A 23,395-nucleotide genomic window follows, 5' to 3' on the forward strand; every position below is an offset into this window, starting at 1 on the left:
AGCTTCAACAGGCAGTATTTCACAGTCATTGCGTAGGTTATTAATCTCAGACATTTTTAATCTGCCAGTAATTGAGCGAAGAGCAATGTTTGCATGTGATTCCAGTTTGTATTGCTGATAGTGGAAGCCCAAATGGGCGCACCGTAATTCATGACGCTCCGACCGATAGCTTTGTAAGCCACTGCGAGTGTCTCTTTTGTGCAGCCCAAGTCGCTACCAGCAATCTTTTTCAGTATGTTACTGCGCTTTTGTAAATTCTCTTTGGTGCTCCTCTCATGTTCTCTTAAAATGAGCAAACTATCAAAAGTGAAAACAAGAATTTGACTATGTACATTACTGTTGTTGTTGAAATGATGATAGTGAGGTGTGGGTCAAACTTGGCCTCCTTGCTCCAGGTTGTGAACACAGTTGCACTTGATTTTTCAGCTGATATCCGAAGTTTTCTGCTGCTAGCTGATGCTAGCCAGTCGTGTAAAAGAGTTAGGTATGAAGTTATTACGTCACCTAATTTTTCAACATAAGGGTCAGATGTAGTTGAAGTCATATCATCAGCGGAAGGCGTGCTGTTTACATCTTTCAGGGTTAGATGCAGCTTGCTCATGTAGATCTTGAAGAGCATTGCCAATAAAAACACAACCTTGAGGGACAACCTGTTTGACTTTTCTCCACTTTGATTTTTTGTTGTTATATTATACGAAAAAAAAACCTGCCCTGTAAGTATAAAACGACCCATCTTTTAGTGCTATTCGGTAGTGGTGCCTCGCGTATACCTCTTCGTAGTAGGTTGTGATCAACCGTGTCGAAAGCGTCGGTGAGGTCTAAAGCTAGTCGTAGAGTACGGTTTCGTGGTTTCTTTTGATTAAGGCCTTTTTGCACATTGTTGGTGACAACATTGAGAGCTGTTGTTGTGGAGTGCTCATGTCTAAAGCCATGCTGATGTTTCTTTAGTGGATTTTCTTTAAAGTACTTAGTTAGTTTTTTCTGTTAGTTTTGCAATGCGGGAGAGGAGTACAATTGGTCTGAAGATTTAGGTTCGTCTATAGGTATTCCCGGTTTGTGTAGGGGTATCAACCGGCCAACTTTCCAGATGTTCCGGATTTTTGCACTTTTTACAGAAAAGTTTATGGTGTCAGTGAGTTATATCCGTGCCATGATGCTTAGATGGTGTAAGTGTATTGGCGCTACTCTATCTGTGCCCAGCGCCCTAGTTTTCTTTGTGTCTCCTATAGCTTCTTTCACTGTGTTACACTTGAACATTCTGCCCCCTATTTCCAGTTTCCTTAATGTTTTTAATGTACTTTCTTTTTGCTTTTCATTTTTCCTGGGATGTGGAGTGTATTGTTGGTTAAATTGTTGGGGCATTTCCTTGGATCATGGTGAGGAGTAGTTTCCTTAGCGTCCAAAGTGTATGGCTCTGTTTGAAGGTGGTTTAGCGTTACTTAACAAAACTTTTACTGCGTTTAGAGCAGTTACCTCTGGTAGTAAGTGTTTGTACAAACTCGGTCCCCTTTTTGCGCTTCTTACTTTGAACAGAATTTTTACTTCATGGTTTAGTTGCGTTATTTAGTGGTTGGTCCCCTGGATGTTTTCTTTGAACTTCATCTTTTTTCAGAAAACTTGACTGCTTCAACGTAGTTCAACGTCGTCTTTAAACTTTGCTTAGCCAGCTTTGCGGAAGTTGACGAAAGCTCTTTGTGGTGTTGTGTGTGTGTTTCGTGAAAACACTTACAGTCCATAGAGCAATGGAACAACAAACAAGTTCGACTATAAGCGCTGGTCCTGGTGCAGGACAATAGAAGCAAGCACAAGGAAAAGTTTCCCCACTCACGACAACGAACACCAACATAATTCAACTGAAATGTAATGGTATAAAAAAAGCTAGCCAACATCATAGACTGGATGCACAAAACTAACATCGAAATAGCTGCCATCCAGCAGACCAACCTCAACGAAAAATCCACCCTCAAAATCCCACAAGGCTACTACATAATCCAAGAAAATAGGCCCAAAGAAAGAGGAAAAGATAGATGGGTATCTTTTATCATTAAGGACACAATTCTGTTTCAAGAACTTGAACATAAGGCTTCTGAAAAACATCTAGAAGTCCAAACCAAAGAACTCCCAGCAGGTGGTAATAACATCAAACTAGTGGACACCTAAATTTTACACACCACTTTTGTGTAGCTGTGATGCAGGATAAAAGATATCAAGCAGTCAACTATTCAAGTTAGATGACTGCATTATTGTCTGGAATTTCAATGCTCATAGCCCTCTATGGCACTCGAATCTACAGGAAGACAATAGGAAACAATATTGCAAGTGAAATAGACTTCTCTAATCATGTAGTACACAACTAATAAGCCGGCACAAGAGTAACTCATTCTTGTTAAAGCTCCCCGGACACCCCGGACAGTCTCGCCAGCTCAAGCATAGCCGAAATCATAATCGTCAGTTTGAAAAGAATTATTCTTAATTCACTTAAATCAACGAAAACATTTGCAAGAACTTAAAACCCTGTTCTAATAAGAATAATGACATCATTCAAGAAAGCAAACAAAAATAATGGCGACCTCATTCAAAAACCACAAAAAACAATTAAATTGTAACAGGAAGCATTCGCAGAGGAAATATTAGAGCAAAAAACAAAAGCTGTGAACCAGAAGACACGTTGGGAAACCATAAGGCTGATAACAATCTGCGAATTACTATCTGAATTACTATATAACAGATTTAAGTTTCAAAAAACAATTTCAAGCACTCCACAGCCGTTCAAAAAAAATGTAAAAAATACTTCTCTTTTGTTGGAGACATCTTGTTAAATTAATTCAAACTACTGCAAAATCCAAATTGATCAAGAAAAGACAGAAAACATTAAAACTCAAAGCGAAAAAAATCGTTTATTACAAGCAAGACTCAAAAAACCATGAATAAAATCTTTTTTTAAGAGTGATGTAAGCCACGTGTCACCAAAAACTTAATCATGCGAATTAACAAAAAACTTTCTCCACTAAGAGTGAAAAATGACGTCACGCATGCAACTAAAATTGCACTAACAAATAAACAAAAAGCAGATTTGAAGTGATTGTGACCTCATATGTCGTAACAAAAATCTTGACGACGAAATAAAAAACCAAGAGAAGGCCAATAATACCCTCAGCTATCACTTTGCGGCTATTAAATAACATGCCCGGCAGATTGCTGAAAAAAACCCCATCGATTCCCATAACCCCGATTGGGACTGAAAGAGCAGAAAATGGAAAAAAAAAACAAAAGAAAACAATTTTTAAAGTGCGAACTATTTTCATTTCATGTTGTTCTTAAATACACTCCTGTTACTTAATGAGAGGATACAGGGGCTAGCATTAATACCAATAAGCATTACCGATAATGTAACTGGTAAGAACAAATTCCATGAAGGGGGTATCTAAAATTAGGCTTTATGGGGTTTATCCTGTTTCCATTTTTGATTTCGTTTTGTATGACTCCATTCATTTTAGATAGTTTTTGTGAATAACTGCAGTTTAAAATCACAAGAATGATCAAAGATTCAAACTAACGTACGGGAGTCAAAAAGGTTTTACGCAAAATGTCGAAGCTATATAAAATGAGGTAAAACGAAACAAAGTTTTATTCGACGAAGTAAAAAAAACATCGCGGGACAAGTCTTGGATAACAACCCAAAGAATTGACCGAACTAATGACCTTACAATTAATACTTTACAGTAACATCAATCCAGGAAAACAACCTCGTGGGAATCAATGACAAACAAAGCAAACAAGATGCAAAAATTAAACTAAAGAACATTGGCAAAACCAGACACTTTTGGCCAAAACATTGTAAAGACCACGACTAAAACACTTGAGACAAAAAATCAACTTTTGTCTTCCAAAATAGGTGTTTAATAGAATTGAAAACGAAAAGCAAACAATTTTGAAAACGAAAAGCCAACAATTAAAAAACGAAAAGGCACAAGAAACGGCCAAAAACTGAAATCGTTAATACATTTAGTATAAACATCCCTATCAACTAATGAGACTTGCCATTAAGGGGACTAAGACATAACATAAGAAAACAAGTTAAGCAATAAACCTGCAAAACCTAAAAAATTCGATAATATTTGTGGTAAAGAAAGGAAGTCAAGGTCATAGAAGGAATTAGCTTTGAACTAAATCAATTGAATCGATTTAAAAAAAATCATATTAGCATACAATGAGACCTGTCCTTAACGAGAAGAAACGATAAGACAACCAAAAGTAAAAATAAAGTACTCTCAAAAACCATTAAAAAAGTTGAGAACAAAAGTGCAAAATCTGGAGAACCAGTAGCCATAAACTTAAACCCTTAATTAGGTTCATTTACGCCTCATAAGCAACCAATGTTACTGTCAATATTGGTACTAGATGACAAGACAACAGAGATAAAATGTAAAAAGTTGCCAGCATTTCCAATAATATTTCATGACAACGAAGTGTCAAAGTAAGAAAGCACTAGCTGTCCGTTGATGGTTTTAATCAACTGCAAATAGGCGCCATTAGAAAACATAAATATCATATAAAAAGCACTCAACAGAAGAAACACTTGAAACAGAAGTCAATTTGCCGCATGTGAAAAAAAATTCGCGTTAAAAAATCTAAAATTTGTTTAAACACCAAGTTCACTCCACTTTAAAGGTACATTGAAATAAATCACGCTGCAAGCCCTCTCGCTTTTTTGCTCCATTTGCCACTCCAGCGTAATTAAAATACATCTCTTATTTGACTTCTCACTGACGTGAAAAAGTCGAAAGTGTGAACAGATCTTTAAAAGAAAGACGGCACACCAATATAATCCAAATATTTTGGATTATCAAAAATGCATGAGCGCAATATAGCCTGCAGAGAAATTGAGGGCCGCCATTAAAAAGCTTAAATCCTTAACCTTACAACTTATAAATGCCAGGCAAAACAAAACATTGGGTTATTGAAAATATAGGCAATAATTCAATATTGATATATGAAAGAATTGCCAAATATTAGAATGTGGATTTTGAGGACATATTGTAAAGAACAGAAAGAAGCACATTTTTTTTACAAAAAGTTGAATCACAAATTGGAGATTAGGAAAGAAAGTATATTTCTCAGCATAATCTCAGCATTTGAGGTTCAGTAATATAGCCGTCCTCCTGTCAAAATAAAATAAAGAAAACAGAAACCAAAGATTCGAAACATTGGAAAATTTTACCAAAAAGTGAAATAAATGTTAAAACATCACATAAACCAAACTAAACACATGTCCGGCAAATTACCGGAAAACAGCCGCCGTTGACCCACATGACGCACATTGGGATGGGAACAGAAATAAAAAATTGAGAGATAGAAATTGGCATAATTTTTCTAAGAGTCAAACTGTTCTTATTTGGTGCGGAAATTCGGCATATTCCGTGAAATTCTAAAATTACGCTTAATTCAGCTTATAACCTGAACGCTATTAGTTTAAAATTTAAAAAATTGGTTTCAAAATGCCGCACGTGATTTGAAGAATCGATTATAAAAATCTGCCTAGCAAAAATTTGACACACTTTTTCCCGCTCTCTCTCTCTCAAAATTGCGACATATCAGAAAACCCCTCTCTGTTTTCTCACCTCTTCAGCAATTTGACCTAAATGCTTTTCTTCATACATTTCAGTTCCTGTTTCAAATACACTATTAAACAACATTAGCGATAAAAGACGGTTCACCAATACTCCTTTTCGAGTCTTAAAGAGAGACGGCGCTCCAATACAATCCAAATTTTTGGATCGTATGAAAAATGGCGTCTCTATAAAATCCGGCTGAGAGGATGAGGGCAGTTATTAAAAATATACATCTTTGAATCGTTTCTTCAACAAATCGGTTCTTCGAAATTATGTACTTAGTGACAGCAGCCAGTGGTCCAAAGGTTTCTTCTCTGTTCACGAGAGCATCCACTGCAACATCTGTCACAAGAGTGGGCTGGAAAAAGTTGGGGCCGAACTCAGGAGCCAAGTGGCCACCTGCTTGCAACGCTGCTCCTCTCGATATTGCATCATCTACATGTTCTTTTACCTAGATAACATTTCAAATAGAAAAAAGGTAACTCGAATGATTAAATTAGGGTGAGCTGAGCATTCAACTCTGATAAAAAATTAAGAGGAAAAAGGGTTCACTGCTGAATATTGATTATACTATGAATCGGATCTTTTAAGAAATGCTCTAAACAATTGACTATCTTTATGGTATAGCAACTTCAATAATGTTAATAATTAAGAGCATTAAAATCTTTCTCTGCTATTATAGTTGCAACATCATTTATCACATGACATTTTCTCCGTTTGCATTCATTCTCAAAATGTAACTCATAGAACTATTTGATCACTTCTAGGAATATCAATAAGCATAAAATGTCGAAATAGTTATTAGATGTTAAAAGACATACATACTTTAACAACTGCTCTTTCGTTTATGAGGGGGCCTAGACTGTTAGTAGGGTCCATTCCGTGTCCATACTTGAGTGACTTCACTTTCTCAGCCAATTTGGAACAGAATGAATTGTATATTCCAGATTGAACAAAGATCCGATTGGCACAAACACACGTCTAAATACCCAATCCATTCAATCATGCTTAGATTGGAGGAATATGGGAGGAGTTGTACATTTGAACTAATGACCAAATGGTAAAATAGCAGAATATTATTAAAGTGACTGAGCAGATAGTTTGTTAGCATTGATACCCATGACTGTATATCCAAAACCTATTGTTCTCAAGTATCTTGCGCAAGGAAATCAGACGTCGTAGGTCATCACAACAGAAGTCCCCGATACTCATTGGATTAATAAATCATTAGAAATTGATTATACATTGCATACTGCCTTGTATGAAAAGAGGAGGCTTCATATTCAAGTCTCTGGCCTTGGCGAAATGCCAGGGGGAGTAAGGTAGCTTTTCTAGATGGAGATTTTCATTTTTCGGTAAAGGCGGATGAATGGGTAAATTTGGCTTAATTGTCTACCGAATGAGGAAGAGATGGAAAACTTTCAAAAATTCAAACTTTGTTCAAAACTAACCGGTGAAAGATGAAAAAATTGCTTCCCACTCAAATCACTTACTAAAGTAAATATTGACATATTAGAGAGCCGATGACGCCTGCCATTATTAAGACTACGAGAGAAGGCAAACCACAAAATCAAATAACAACAACAAACATTATTTTATCCAAAACCCAATGTCTAATTTTTGAAAAAAAACTTAATAGCCGAGTCAAAATAGCGTCAAATAAAACCTAAACTGAAGAAATTAAAATGTATTTCACTAGGAAAAAACATGGGACCAGTCCTTAATAAGACTCCTTAATAAAAAAGATTGACTTAAAACTGAAATCTTTAGAGAAGTTCAATTATTTCTCTAAAGAAAGCCATTGAGCTCTGTCATTAATCGGAATATCTCAGACGTTCACAAAAAGAACGAAAAACAAACAAAAATAATTTGAAAAATTCGACAAAACCGGTATCAAAGCGGTTAAAAAATAATCAATGCACTAAAACCATCAAATATGTTCAACTGTGCCTTTCCTCAACACCATTAATGCAATTTCTGTAATCAGTGAGACTAGGTAACAACTAGACAGATGAACAGCAGAGTGCAAAGTTAGAAAATACGTCTACACTTTTTCGCATTACATTTCGAAGGAAAAAATCAACTATCAAACCACATCGGAAAATAGGTTCCTGTGATTATCTATAGAAAGCCGCTAAGACCACAAATTATCCACAATTTTTGGACTAAAGAAAAAATTCCATTGAATTCTGCAGAAGATGTCGTAGAGGCCGTGAAAACCATAATCTAATCAATGAAAAAATGTCCAATTGTACCTTCTAATTGAACGCCAAAAATCTGACATCTGACCCACCAATAAAGCGAGAAGACAAGAAAAAGAACCTGAAAGATGGGAAAATGCACAAAAAAACGAAATTTCTGTGTGAAAACTCGTAGTATCAAAGTCAAAAAAACCAATACTTAAAACGTAAAAGCGCATTAATTGTTAAATTTTGATCCACTAGAGAGAGGCTGCGAGCTGACTTCGCTGACCTCTATCTCCAAAATGACCATAAAAAGACAAGTCGCAAAGCTCAAAAATGCATTGTTTATTTTGGGAAACAAGAATTTATAGGAGTGAAAACGACCACTGATATTTGTCCACTGGAAACACTTAATTGTTCCAAATATAATGGAAATGGATAATTTGATTAGAAAACTCACTCAAAAATAAATGATGGATTTTGGTCAACTATCCAGAAATTACCCAACAACCGGCCGAACAAATTGCAAGTAAAACTAACCTTCTTCGGAGTTTATTTCAGCAGTTTTTTGTTGTGTTAATCCGGCAAATTTCAACAGAGTGGACGTAAAACCAACAACACTATAGCTAACAATTTCAACATTTTTCAGAAGAATTAGCAAAAAGTTACGGCAAATAGCCTAAAATACGGAAAATGTGATTAAAAACATCGAAATCAGTGAAATGTTCACAATTTTAAACCTCAATAACTCCGTGGAAAAGACAAATTCAACACACAACTTGATAATTATATACTCTACGCTGGGCAGGCTATTCTAATTAAACAATTCACAACCCTCTACGATATATCGATCGGCCAAAATCGACTGAACAAAAAAAAACATTTGAGTATATTATCCCCCCCCCACTAAAGTGGGTCGGAACAATTAGCCTGATCATCAATGTTTGAAGGAATTTTGCGCCACTCAAAGACGTTTAATATGATCGAAACATCTCTTTTGGGTACGGACGAGTAGCTAACTAAAACAGCAAGAAAAGTAGCCAACTGAAGCAGTAAGAGCACTCACTTGTCCTGTATTTCTGAATTTGCATCCCATAGCACCTTGGACTGCCTTGTCAACATCGGCAGAGTCGAACACAATAAAGGGAGCATTTCCGCCTAATTCTAGAGAGATCCGTTTCACTGTCGATCCACAGAGAGAGTACAGATGCTGAAAAACAAGAACTCGGTTCACATGTATGTGAAAAGCAAAATCTATGCTTGAACAGTGTCCTTCAAAGTCAAAAAAAAGTTTGTTATAAGAAGTGCATGGAAAAAAATCAGTTTGAAGTATTGAATATAGCCGTGTAATGCTTCGCTCATTCACTACTTCTTCAAATAGCAAATTTTTTATAGTAACACGGCAAAATTTTTTATAGTAACACGAGTAAGTTACCAGTTGGGTTTCTAAACGTTGGATACTGAAGCCTACATTTTTCAACGCAGTCCATATTAATAATCAAAATAAATTTGAAGAGTGCTTCCAGCAAATAGAAGGGCAAAGTAGGTTATAAAATCAAAACTGTAAATTAACGAAGAATATCGAAAACGAAAAACTGAAAATAGTTTAAAATAAAATGAGCTATAACTGCTCGAACATCTCATTACTTATACCCGTTAAAACTATACTTACATCTGACCGCTACTAAACGACATGCTATTTCTTCATCATAAAGAACCACGTATTATTACATAGAGCGGTAATCAAACTCTCAAACATAACCGAGTTACGTTTAGGCACAGTGAGGGGATAAAGGGGGTGGTACAAAACTACCGAGAGCTGCCTCCAGTGGTGTGTTCCTCGGTTGCTTCTTTGAATAGAATAGACTAAGGCTCTTAGAGAACCACTCGGTAACTCAATACCCTAATACATATATTTTAAACATTGTTCAATAAGATCTTTCACCTTCGACTTAAGTGATGCGGATGATTTTTATAAATTAAACTTTATTTCTGAAATTCACTGTCACGCCAATTATGTGTCAATTTCTACAAGCTAATGCACAATTGGAACCTGAAAAGGATAATGCCCCATATTAAAAATTGCAAAAAAGTTTTGAGAAAGCGAGTCATTAAAAAACGCCATATAAAACTTGCAGACAGTCCCAAGTTTTTGTATGAAGAAAAGAAAGAGGGAGAGTTAATTTATCATCACTTGAAAAGCATTAAACATACCCGGCAGATTGCCGGAAAATAGCCGCCGTTGATTCCAATAAGCATGATTGGGATTGAACGAATAGAATATATTGAAAAAAAAAGATTTTTGTACAAAAATATTTTTTAAGTCCGATTTATTTTGATGGCATTTCGTAGTTGAACATACTTCTGTTTCTTAGAGAGAGGCTACAGGGGCTACTATCAACACCAATAAGCATTAGAGGTGGTAACTAAGACTTATAGGAACGACGTTCAAATAGCGGGCATCTAAAATTGGGCTTTATGGGTTTATCCCGTTTCTATTTCTGACTTCAATTGTTTATACCGACTCTGTTCATTTTGAATTGCTTTGCTTAGCAACTGATGTTCAAATTCACTTTTAGCAGAATGAGAGAGGAGAGAAACTAGCCTAGAGAAGTCAAAAAGATTTCACGCAAAATGTCGAAAAAGCGGCAAAATGGTAAAGCGAAAAAAAGTTTGACGAAGTAAAAAAAAACATAGCAGGACAAGTCCTGACGTAAAATTCAAAGAATTTTCATTGACTAAACAGAAAAACTAGACCTAGAATGGACTATGAGTGAATTGAGAGAACCATTTTAAAAAATCAGATAAAAAAATAAAAAAAAACAAAAAATCAATGTCAAAATGCCGCATGTGAACAAAAAAACCACTAGCGAGAAATGAAAATTTAATTCAAACAAAAAATAGGCCTAGAATGAGCTGTGAATGGATTGGGAAAACCATTTAGAAAAAAATCCGATCCGAAAAATCGAAAAAACAGTAAAAATCAGAGTGAAATTGCCGCATGTGAACAAAAAACAACTACCGAGAAAGCGAATTTTTGTTCAAACACCGTATTCTCACTCTACTTTAAAATTAGAGCGAAAAAAATTCACGCCGCAAAACCACTCGCTTTTTCGCTCCATTTCCTGTTTCGGCGTGACCAAAATCACTACTCCGATTTGACTTCAAAAATCATGAAAATGTGTGAACAGATCTTAAAAAAAAAGACAGCGCCCCAATACAATTCAAATTCTTTGAATTGTAATAAGAGCGCAATAATAGCCGGCTGAGATGATGAGGGCGGCTATTAATAAAGATTTAAACAGTTCAGATAAATAAAGTAAAACAAAAAATTTACAAAAAAGACACAATCCTAAGTTAGATTTAACTTCAAGCTAATACAGGACATTCAATCAGGCCGTTCAACCTACGTCTCAGCCAGCGCTGAAGGATAAATTATAAAAACATCATAATTGATAAACTTAATAAAGAACAATACAATACTTTTTTTACAAAACAAAAACAAAATCTGATTCAAAGCATTATGCAGAATCTAAATACTAAATTGTTCCAACTCTTGCTCCTGTTTTCCTACTTCAACGGAAAAAAACAGATTAAAAAAACAAATCAATAAACATACATCTTTACAATTTTGATATTTAAAAAAATTGTGATATCGAGTTCCGGCGACTTCCACGAAGGCAACACGACAATATTTGGCCTACAATTTCTTTTTTATTAAGGAGGCTCTAAAATACTGACCAAAAACGCTCTTCGGATAAGTTCCTCATTTCAAAAACATAGAAGTCTAAGAATTCATTTCCACATTATTTCCAATTTCATTTCCGACAACTTTTTTTCTTTCCCAAATCTGTTTTCATTACCCTTCCAGAAAATCCAGCAGCAATAACGCGGTCACCCGCTGTCCCGACTGCGAATCTGAGGGGTTGATATGTCCTCTTCGCCGACTTTTACTCCTACTGATGCTGCAACTTCGATCATTTTTCAATGGTCACTGAGCTTTTCGCTGGTATGTTCTTTTTAACATTTTGTTCTAAGTCTACATGAACACAAATAATACGTATGTTATCTCCACTAGTAAACAGTCTCTGCTTTGGACAGCTGCAACATTGCAGCGTAATCCTTGGTGGTACAGGTCGCTCTAAATATGTTTGATAATATCCGTTATCAGTTCATCTTTGGCCTATTCTACGGTTTGAATTTCACTTCTCACTTCAGAGATAGAATAATACAAGGGGGAATGATGCTGTTGTTACGTCTTTCGAGCATTCTTTCAATCTTCAAACACAGCCGGCAGATTGAGGGAAAATAGCCACGACAGACGCTTGTGGTCTTCCACGGAATTGAAACAACTAAAGAAATAAGATAGACAGATTGACCACCAGTCCTTTATATAGACCACTAGACTTTTTGGGTTAGATTCGGACTGCCGTGAGACACATATGCTCTATAAGGAAAAAGTCCTGATAGAGCTTTCCCAAATATAACAATCTAACTCAAAAACCCAAGACTCTATACTCACTAATTAGGGCATTTACGTTTGGCACTACTTAGATGCACACTATTTATCTTTAACTAGTAAATGTTCATAAAATTTAAAGTTCATTAAGAGAGTTCAGAAGTCAATTTTTTTAGTGAGGTAAGTCACGCAATCGACCAAAAAGAAGAACAAATGACGTCGCGCACACAAATATTAACTGCAAAGCAGTAGAAGTCACTGAAATTGAAAACATACCCGGCAGATTGCCGGAAAATAGCCGCCGCTGATTGCAATAAGCATGATTGGGATTGAAAGAAAAGATATTGAAAAATAAAAGATTTTTATACAAAAACAATTTTTAAGTCATGAGATGATAACTAAGACTTATAGGAACGACGTTCAAATAGCGGGCATCATGGGCTTTATGGGTTTATCCCGTTTCTATTTCTGACTTCAATTTTTTATACCGACTCTGTTCATTTTGAATTGCTTTGCTTAGCAACTGATATTCAAAATCACTTTTAGCAGAATGAGAGAAGAGAGAAACTAGCCTAGAGAAGTCAAAAAAATTCACACAAAATGTTGAAAAAGCGGCAAAATTAGGTAAAGCAAAACGTTTTTTTTTGTTCGACGAAGTAAAAAAAAAAGGAGCGCTATAATAGCCGGTTGAGAAGATGAGGGCGGCCATTAAACATCAATGGTCGCAATAATCATTGATGGAGACGAACAATTAAAAAAACATAGCAGGCAAGACCTGACAAAGTTTATTGGCCCCAGAAGATCGATTAACAGAAATAATCAAAAAAACTGAAATCAACTGCAAATTGTAATGAAATGTTTCTGAAATCGTGATATTAAAATCTTCAGAACCATTTCTGTGTTCATCCAGTTGAGGCTACCCAGTAACCCAATTCAAAGCCTTAAAAATTTATTGGCTCATAAAGATCGATAAAAACTAGGTAAAAGACAATAATTTAAAATTTCAAGCTTTATCAAAAAACAGATCTTCGTTCAATTAAAATGTTGAAAATGCCCCTAGCAATGCCCCTAGCAACTATGTAATAACATACTATTAAACCCTGGAGGAGGTTACCTGGCTACTGAGGCAAGAAAAATGAATAAAAGACAAATGTTTTCAAAAAACATGAAAAAATTGCTAATTTTATCAAAAAATTTCTAAAATTCGAAATGTAAAATTGTTGTAAACAACTCCATTGTCACTAACAACCATGCAGAAACCTTTTAATCAGACCGTGGAATAGGCTTTCTGGACCTTGAGGCTAGACAAAAACCAAAAATTGACAAAAATTTTAGGAAAACTTGAAAAAAATTCCAGATTTCATCGAAAAAATGCTAAAACATGAGACATTAAAAGGCTAAAACCTTTCCAATGATACTAGAAACTATGCAGTGCCCTTAAAGGAGATTCCATGGTCCCTGAGGATGGAAAAACTCAAAACAAATTCAGACAAAAAAATTCAAAATACTTGAAAAAAAAATTAGCATAAATGGGTATCATTTTGCGTGTTTGTGGTTCCAAAACATATAGCTCATAAAATGGTCATAACAAGTAAATTTGTCTCGCAAAAGAGCTTCATCAACTTTTCAAAACTTTAACCTAAGACGAATCAAGTAAAAGAACTTGCACTATTGAGCTCAAAAACTCCTAAAAATGGCCTTTTAACCTTAAATTAAGGCCATCCCAGCAGCTGCACCACTCCTGGGCTTTACCTGTTTATCCCGTTTTGAAAGATCAAAGTCATCGAAAAATGAGTAAAAGCGTCTTTTAAGAAACACAGCTCACCAATACAATCCAAATTTTTTGGATTGCAAAAAACGACGTGTCCAATAATAGCCGCTATCGCTTCAAAGCTATTAATAAAAACAAATCTTCATTACAACTGAGGTGCGACTAGAATCAGGTTAGGGCCTATTCGCGTCCTGTTTGTTCGTGATGGGGGTTTGATACAAAAAATCGCAAGATAGGACGCTCATTTGCCTCGTCTCATCTGTCAACTCTGAAACTATTTAAAAACTATTTAAACTATTTATTTATGAAACTATTTAAAGTGTAATCTGAAAGTTTATCACAACATTTAAAACTCAGAAAAATGAAGAGTTCAATAACCGGCTAGGGGCTAAAACTTAGAGAATAAACAAATTGCAATAGGAAATGTCAAAAGGCCTCAATAGGTGAGAACAAAACTCACGCATAAAAACTTATATCACTAATCCTCATATAGCAAGGTAATCAAAGATAACCCCCTGGTAGCAACATAGTTGTTAAGTTTTAGTTGATATACCTTTCCGACTGGAGTTGAGCCGGTGAAGCTGAGTTTTCTCACATCACTACTCAAACATAGCGTCTCTCCCACAGACTCAGCGTTCTTCCTCGAACACGTGACCACATTAAACACACCAGCCGGCAGTTTGGCCTAGAAAAAGAACGAAACTGAGTCTTAAGTATATTTATTTAACTACAGTAGTCGTCGTCAGATCACTGTCTGTCCTCAGCAGAAGACGCGTAAAGCTTTTTTGCTATCTAAAATTGAAGTTAAACGGTAACTCTGACCAAAACAAATTGAGGCGAGCACTATTCAAATACAGCAACTGTCCCTATTTTAGTACAATCTGCAAAATTTTCTGCTTTTTCTTGCACAATAACTTGTGTTGTTCCAGAAATAGCTATATGAATTCTTTCTTTGTTTACTTTTCGTTTTATGAGTATCAAAGCTGAGCTGTACACACTAAAAAAAGTTCAGGTAAATTTACCTGAACCAAGTTCAGGTAACTAGAAGTTCAGGTGAAGTTCAGGTGTAAAAGCACCTGAAATACACCTGAACTGTAGTTCAGGTAAATTTTCACCTGAACAAGTTCAGGTGTGGTTACCTGAAAATACCATTTTTGCATTCAGCAGTGAAACAACAAAAATTTAGCAGTAAACTAAAACACAATACAAATATAAACTTTAGTAGAAACATCAACAGATTTATTAGGCAGTGTCCAGCTTTTTTTAAATTTTGCAAAGTTACGGATAAATTGATCATCAAATTTTCCCACTCTTCAATTCCACTGATGTTTCTATTTTAAAGAAGTATTTCTGGAACCATTAGGGGTTTCTGAAATGAACAATCATAGCGAAGTTTTAAAGTAACGGTTTAAAGAAACTTTCAAATTTTTGAAATAATCACAACAGGAAACGCAGTGGCTTTAAAGTGGATCAACTTGAATTCAAACACTCATAGTAATATATTAAATCAAAAACTAGTATTCCTGTTCAAAATAGACCTCTGAAAATTGGATTACACAAATATAGGAACGGTAACGACATACGGTCCTCATTTAGCTTCCATTTCTTTAAAGTCTTTCACAATCAGATTGATATTCTTTCTAATTCGAAATAATTCTATTTTCCTACATAAGCACTGCTTCAAACCCCCGGTCCTTCGAAAACTGAAATCTGTTTGTTAATTTTAGGTACAAGTTTCCGAAACAGGGCTTTCTACAAATTATAGGGGAGAAAACAAACATTTATGTAACTATTTCTTGCCGTTTATTAAGTTTCGCAAAGTTACGGTTAAGTTTGAAATAAAGGTTTGCCACTCTTCAGCCGTACGGATGCTTGTGGATCAAAGAATTAATTTAGGAGCCATTTGGAGTTTTTGAAGTGAATATCAATACTGAAGTTTCAGAAAAACGGTATAAAGAGCCTTTAATTTCTTCAAATGATAACAACAGGAAACGCAGTGGTTTTAAAGTGGATCAACTTGATTCCAATCTCTCTTCCTTATCTCTCTTCTCTTCTTCTCTTCAGCCCTACTGATGCTTATAGCTCGATCAAATAATTTAAGAGCCATTCGGGTTATATTAAGCGGATATCAATACTGAATTTTTAGAAAACCGGTTTACAGAGACTTTAATTTCTTTGAATCATAATAACATGATATGCAGTGGTTTTAAAGTGGATCAACATGAATCTAATCCCTCTCCCTTATGTTTTATAACAAAAACTATTATTCCTGCACAAAATAGATCTCTGGAAAACGGGATTCCACTAATATAGAGGCGATAACTTCATATGGTCCTCATTTAGCTTCCTTTTTTAATAGTCTGTCAGGTTCAGATTGATTTTTTTTAATTGGAACTGATTCCATTCTCCAACATAAGTACTGCTTCATAACCCTTTCCATCGAATTCAAACTTGTTTGTTATATTTAGGTAAATTTTTCCGAAATTGGGTTCTCTGCTATATTAAGGGGACAAAACAAACCTTTATGGAACAGTTTCAAGCCGTTTGTTGAGTTTCGCAAAGTTACGGTTAAGTTTAATATAAGATTTTCCCTCTCTTCAGCCCTACTGATGTTTCTAGATCGAACAAGTATTTTTGGAACCATAAAGGGTTTCTGAGGTGAACACCGACAGTTAAGTTTCAAAAAAACGGTTTCAAGCAACAATAAAAATTTTAAAATCATAGCAACCTGAAACGCAGTGGTTTTAAAGTGAATCAAATTGAAATGAAGAATTCTCCCATATATTTTCAATCAAAAACAACAACTCCTGCATAAATTAGTTCTGCGGAACATTGGATTCTACCAATATATAAACGGTAACGACATATAGTCCTCATTTAGCTTCCATTTCTGTAAAGCCTTTATGAATCAGATTGATATTCTTTTTAAATCGAACTAATTCCAGTTTCCATAATAAGCACTGCTTCAAAACCCTGCACGTCGAACTGAAGTTTGTCTTTATAAATTTCAGTTACGTGTTTCCGAAACTGGGCTCTCTACAAACAATAGGGGACAAAACAAACATTTATGGAACTCTTTCCTGCCGTTTATTAAGTTTCGCAAAGTTACGGTTAAGTTTGAAATAAAGGTTTGCCACTCTTCAGCCCTACTGATGCTTCTAGCTCGATCAAATAATTCAAGAGCAATTCGGGTTATATTAAGCGGATATCAATACTGAATTTTTAGAAAACCGGTTTAAAGAGACTTTAATTTCTTTAAATCATAATAACATGATATGCAGTGGTTTTAAAGTGGATCAACATGAATCTAATCCCTCTTCCTTATAAATTACATCAAAAAATAGTATTCCTGCATAAATTAGACCTCTGGAAAACTGGATTACACAAATATAGAAACGCTAACGACAAATGGTCTTCATTTGGCATCCATTGCTTCAAAGTCTTTCAGAATCAGATTGATATTCTTTTTAATTCGAACCAATTCCATTTCCCGCCATAACTACTGCTTAAAACTTTGTCAGTCGAACTGAGTTATTTTTTGTTATTCTTAGGGTACGTGTTTCCAAAACAGGGCTCTCTACAAATTAAAGGGGACAAAACAAACATTTATGGAAGTATTTCCTGCCGTTTATTAAGTTTCGCAAAGTTACGGTTAAGTTTAATATAAAAGTTTCCCACTCTTCAGCCCTACTGATGTTTCTAGATGGAACAAGTAATTTAGGAATTATTCGGGGTTTCTGAATAGAAAATCAATAATGAAGTTTCAGAAAAACAGTTTAAAGAAACTTCAATTTCTTTGAATCATAACAACAGGAAACGCAGTGGTTTTAAAGTGGATCAACTTGAATTCAATCTCTCTTCCTTATATATTACATCAAAAAATAGTATTCCTGCATAAATTAGACCTCTGGAAAACTGGATTACACAAATATAGAAACGCTAACGACAAATTGTCTTCATTTGGCTTCCATTGCTTTAAAGTCTTTCAGAATCAGATTTATATTCTTTTTAATTCGGACCAGTTCCATTTCCCGCCATAAGCACTGCTTTGAAACCTTGTCCTTTGAACTGAGTTATTTTTTGTTATTCTTAGGGTACATGTTTTTAAAACAGGGCTCTCTACAAATTAAAGGGGACAAAACAAACATTTATGGAAGTATTTCCTGCCGTTTATTAAGTTTCGCAAAGTTACGGTTAAGATTAATATAAAGGTTTCCCACTCTTTAGCCATACTGATGTTTCTCGATGGAACAAGTAATTTAGGAATTAGTAGGGGTTTCTGAATCTAAAATCAATACTGAAATTTCAGAAAAACGTTTTAAAGAAACTTTAATTTCTTTGAATCATAACAACAGGAAACGCAGTGGTTTTAAAGTGGATCAACTTGAATCCAATCTCTCTTCCTTATATAATAAATCGAAAACTACTTTTCTTGCAGAAAATAGATCTCAGGAAAGCTGGATTACACAAATAAAGAAACGGTAACGACATATGGTCCTCATTTAGCTTCCATTTCTTTAAACTATTTCCTGCGTTTGTTAAGTTTTGCAAAGTTACGGTTAAGTTTAATATAAAGGTTTCCAACTCTTCAGCCCCATTGATGTTTCTAGATTGAACAAGTATTTTAGGAACAATTAGGGGTTTCTGAAGTGAACATCAACACTGAAGTTTCAAACAAACGGAATAAAGAAACTTTAATTTTTAAAAATCATAATAACAGGAAAAGCAGTGTTTTTAAAGTGGATCAACTTGAGTCCAATCTCTCTTCCTTATATATTACATCAAAAAAAGTATTCCTGCATAAAGTAGACCTCTGGAAAACTGGATTACACAAATATAGAAACGCTAACGACAAATGGTCTTCATTTGGCTTCCATTGCTTCAAAGTCTTTCAGAATCAGGTTGATATTCCTTTTAATTCGAACTAATTCCAATTTCCTACATAAGTACTGCTTCAAAACCCTGTAGGTCGAACTGAAATTTTTTGGTAATTGTAGGTACATGTTTCCGAAACAGGGCACTATACAAATTTAAGGTGACAAAACAAACATTTATGGAAGTATTTCCTGCCGTTTATTAAGTTTCGCAAAGTTACTGTTAAGTTTAATATAAAAGTTTCCCACTCTTCAGCCCTACTGATGTTTCTAGATTGAACAACTAATTTAGGAACCATTCGGCGTTTCTGAAGTGAAAATCAATACTGAAGTTTCAGAAAAACAGTTTAAAGAAACTTCAATTTCTTTGAATCATAACAACAGGAAACGCAGTGGTTTTAAAGTGGATCAACTTGAATTTAATCTCTCTTCCTTATATATTACATCAAAAAATAGTATTCCTGCATAAATTAGACCTCTGGAAAACTGGAGCACACAAATATAGAAACGCTAACGGCAAATTGTCTTCATTTGGCTTCCATTGCTTTAAAGTCTTTCAGAATCAGATTTATATTCTTTTTAATTCGGACCAGTTCCATTTCCCGCCATAAGCACTGCTTTGAAACCTTGTCCGTTGAACTGAGTTATTTTTTGTTATTCTTAGGGTACATGCTTCCAAAACAGGGCTCTCTACAAATTAAAGGGGACAAAACAAACATTTATGGAAGTATTTCCTGCCGTTTATTAAGTTTCGCAAAGTTACGGTTAAGATTAATATAAAGGTTTCCCACTCTTCAGCCATACTGATGTTTCTAGATTGAACAACTAATTTAGGAACCATTCGGCGTTTCTGAAGTGAAAATCAATACTGAAATTTCAGAAAAACGTTTTAAAGAAACTTTAACTTCTTTGAATCATAACAACAGGAAACGCAGTGGTTTTAAAGTAGATCAACTTGAATCCAATCTCTCTTCCTTATGTATTACCTCAAAAAAAATAATCCTGCATAAAGTAGACCTCTGGAAAACTGGATTACACAAATATAGAAACGCTAACGACAAATGGTCTTCATTTGGCTTCCATTGCTTTAAAGTCTTTCAGAATCAGCTTGATATTCTTTTTAATTCGAACAAATTCCATTTCCCGCCATAAGCACTGCTTTAAAATCTTGTCCGTTGAACTGAGTTATTTTTTGTTATTCTTAGGGTACATGTTTCCAAAACAGGGCTCTCTGCAAATTAAAGGGGACAAAACAAACATTTATGGAAGTATATCCTGCCGTTTATTAAGTTTCGCAAAGTTACGGTTAAGATTAATATAAAGGTTTCCCACTCTTCAGCCATACTGATGCTTCTAGATGGAACAAGTAATTTAGGAATTATTCGGGGTTTCTGAATCAAAAATCAATACTGAAATTTCAGAAAAACGTTTTGAAGAAACTTTAATTTCTTTGAATCATAACAACAGGAAACGCAGTAGTTTTAAAGTGGATCAACTTGAATCCAATCTCTCTTCCTTATATAATAAATCAAAAACTACTTTTCTTGCAGAAAATAGATCTTAGGAAAGCTGGATTACACAAATATGGAAACGCTAACGACAAATGGTCTTCATTTGGCTTCCATTGCTTTGAAGTCTTTCAGAATCAGATTGATATTCTTTTTAATTCGGACCAGTTCTATTTCCCACCATAAGCACTGCTTTAAAACCTTGTCCGTTGAACTGAGTTATTTTTTGTTATTCTTAAGGTACATGTTTCCAAAACAGGGCTCTCTACAAATTAAAGGGGACAAAACAAACATTTATGGAAGTATTTCCTGCCGTTTATTAAGTTTCGCAAAGTTACGGTTAAGATTAATATAAAGGTTTCCCAATCTTCAGCCCTACTGCTGTTTCTAGATGGAACAAGGAATTTAGGAATTATTCGGGGTTTCTGAATCGAAAATCAATACTGAAGTTTCAGAAAAACAGTTTAAAGAAACTTTGATTTCTTTGAATCATAACAACAGGAAACGCAGTGGTTTTAAAGTGGATCAACTTGAATTCAATCTCTCTTCCTTATATATTACATCAAAAAATAGTATTCCTGCATAAATTAGACCTCTGGAAAACTGGATTACACAAATATAGAAACGCTAACGACAAATTGTCTTCATTTGGCTTCCATTGCTTTAAAGTCTTTCAGAATCAGATTTATATTCTTTTTAATTCGGACCAGTTCCATTTCCCGCCATAAGCACTGCTTTGAAACCTTGTCCGTTGAACTGAGTTATTTTTTGTTATTCTTAGGGTACAGAATTTCAAAACAGGGCTCTCTACAAATTAAAGGGGACAAAACAAACATTTATGGAAGTATTTCTTGCCGTTTATTAAGTTTCGCAAAGTTACGGTTAAGATTAATATAAAGGTTTCCCACTCTTCAGCCATACTGATGTTTCTAGATTGAACAACTAATTTAGGAACCATTCGGCGTTTCTGAAGTGAAAATCAATACTGAAATTTCAGAAAAACGTTTTAAAGAAACTTTAATTTCTTTGAATCATAACAACAGGAAACGCAGTGGTTTTAAAGTGGATCAACTTGAATTCAATCTCTCTTCCTCATATATTAGATCAAAAATTAGTATTCCTGCTTAAAATAGACCTCAGGAAAACTGGATTACACAAATATAGAAACGCTAACGACAAATGGTCCTCATTTGGCTTCCATTGCTTTAAAGTCTTTCAGAATCAGATTGATATTCTTTTTAATTTGAACCAATTCCATTTCCCGCCCAAAGCACTACTTTAAAATATTGTCCGTTGAACTGAGTTATTTTTTGTTATTTTTAGGGTACATGTTTCCAAAACAGGGCTCTCTACATTTTAAAGGGCACAAAACAAACATTTATGGAAGTATTTCCTGCCGTTTATTAAGTTTCGCAAAGTTACTGTTAAGTTTAATATAAAAGTTTCCCACTCTTCAGCCCTACTGATGTTTTTAATTTGAACAAGTAATTTAGGAACCATTCGGCCTTTCTGAAGTGAAAATCAATACTGAAGTTTCAGAAAAACGTTTTAAAGAAACTTTAATTTCTTTGAATCATAACAACAGGAAACGCAGTGGTTTTTAAAGTGGATCAACTTAAATTTAGTCTCTCTTCCTAATATATTAAATCAAAAACTAGTATTCCTGCTTAAAAGAGATCTCTGGAAAACTGAATTACACAAATATAGAAACGGTAACGACATATGGTCCTCACTTAGCTTCCATTTCTTTAAAGTCTTTTACCTTTTAGAATCAGATTGATATTCTTTTTAATTCGAATTAATTCCATTTTACTCCATCAGCACTGCTTCAGAACCCTGTCCGCTGAACAAAGTTTGTTTGTTATTTATAGGTACAGGTTTCCGAAAGAGGGCTCTCTACAAGTTATAGAGAACGAAATAAGCATTTATGAAACTATTTCCTGTCGTTTATTAAGTTTCGCAAAAGTTACGGTTAAGTTTAAAATAAAGGTTTCCCACTCTTCAGCCGTACGGATGCTTGTGGATCAAAGAAATAATTTAGGAGCCATTTGGAGTTTTTGAAGTGAATATCAATACTGAAGTTTCAGAAAAACAGTTTAAAGAAACTTCAATTTCTTTGAATCATAACAACAGGAAACGCAGTGGTTTTAAAGTGGATCAACTTGAATTCAATCTCTCTTCCTTATATATTAAATCAAAAAAAAGTATTCCTGCATAAATTAGACCTCTGGAAAACTGGATTACACAAATATAGAAACGCTAACGACAAATTGTCTTCATTTGGCTTCCATTGCTTTAAAGTCTTTCAGAATCAGATTTATATTCTTTTTAATTCGGACCAGTTCCATTTCCCGCCATAAGCACTGCTTTGAAACCTTGTCCGTTGAACTGAGTTATTTTTTGTTATTCTTAGGGTACAAGTTTTCAAAACAGGGCTCTCTACAAATTAAAGGGGACAAAACAAACATTTATGGAAGTATTTCCTGCCGTTTATTAAGTTTCGCAAAGTTACGGTTAAGATTAATATAAAGGTTTCCCACTCTTCAGCCATACTGATGTTTCTAGGTGGAACAAGTAATTTAGGAATTAGTAGGGGTTTCTGAATCGAAAATCAATACTGAAATTTCAGAAAAACGTTTTAAAGAAACTTTAATTTCTTTGAATCATAACAACAGGAAACGCAGTGGTTTTAAAGTGGATCAACTTGAATTCAATCTCTCTTTCTCATATATTAGATCAAAAACTAGTATTCCTGCTTAAAATAGACCTCTGGAAAACTGGATTACACAAATATAGAAACGCTAACGACAAATGGTCCTCATTTGGCTTCCATTGCTTTAAAGTCTTTCAGAATCAGATTGATATTCTTTTTAATTCGAACCAATTCCATTTCCCGCCCAAAGCACTACTTTAAAATATTGTCCGTTGAACTGAGTTATTTTTTGTTATTTTTAGGGTACATGTTTCCAAAACAGGGCTCTCTACAAT

The 23,395-nt window shown here is 34.7% G+C and overlaps 2 protein-coding genes across 2 annotated transcripts in view; both read right to left on the reverse strand.

Annotated features, from left to right (window-relative positions):
• Positions 1-23,395, reverse strand: part of LOC142336122 (ribosomal RNA small subunit methyltransferase NEP1-like) — a 77,893-nt gene that overhangs the window by 33,846 nt on the left and 20,652 nt on the right. The window lies entirely within an intron of this gene.
• Positions 1-23,395, reverse strand: part of LOC142336121 (glutarate-semialdehyde dehydrogenase-like) — a 137,052-nt gene that overhangs the window by 11,768 nt on the left and 101,889 nt on the right. Inside the window, exons 6-9 of the mRNA XM_075384672.1 lie at positions 14,579-14,710; positions 8,862-9,005; positions 6,438-6,593; positions 5,891-6,063 (exon numbers count right to left, since the gene is read on the reverse strand). Coding sequence (XP_075240787.1) covers positions 5,891-6,063; positions 6,438-6,593; positions 8,862-9,005; positions 14,579-14,710 — 605 coding nt within the window. The remainder of the gene's footprint in view (positions 1-5,890; positions 6,064-6,437; positions 6,594-8,861; positions 9,006-14,578; positions 14,711-23,395) is intronic.

Source organism: Convolutriloba macropyga, chromosome 3 (assembly GCF_964194025.1).
Source record: "Convolutriloba macropyga chromosome 3, txConMacr16.3, whole genome shotgun sequence".
In the NCBI taxonomy this organism is placed as follows: domain Eukaryota; kingdom Metazoa; phylum Xenacoelomorpha; order Acoela; family Convolutidae; genus Convolutriloba; species Convolutriloba macropyga.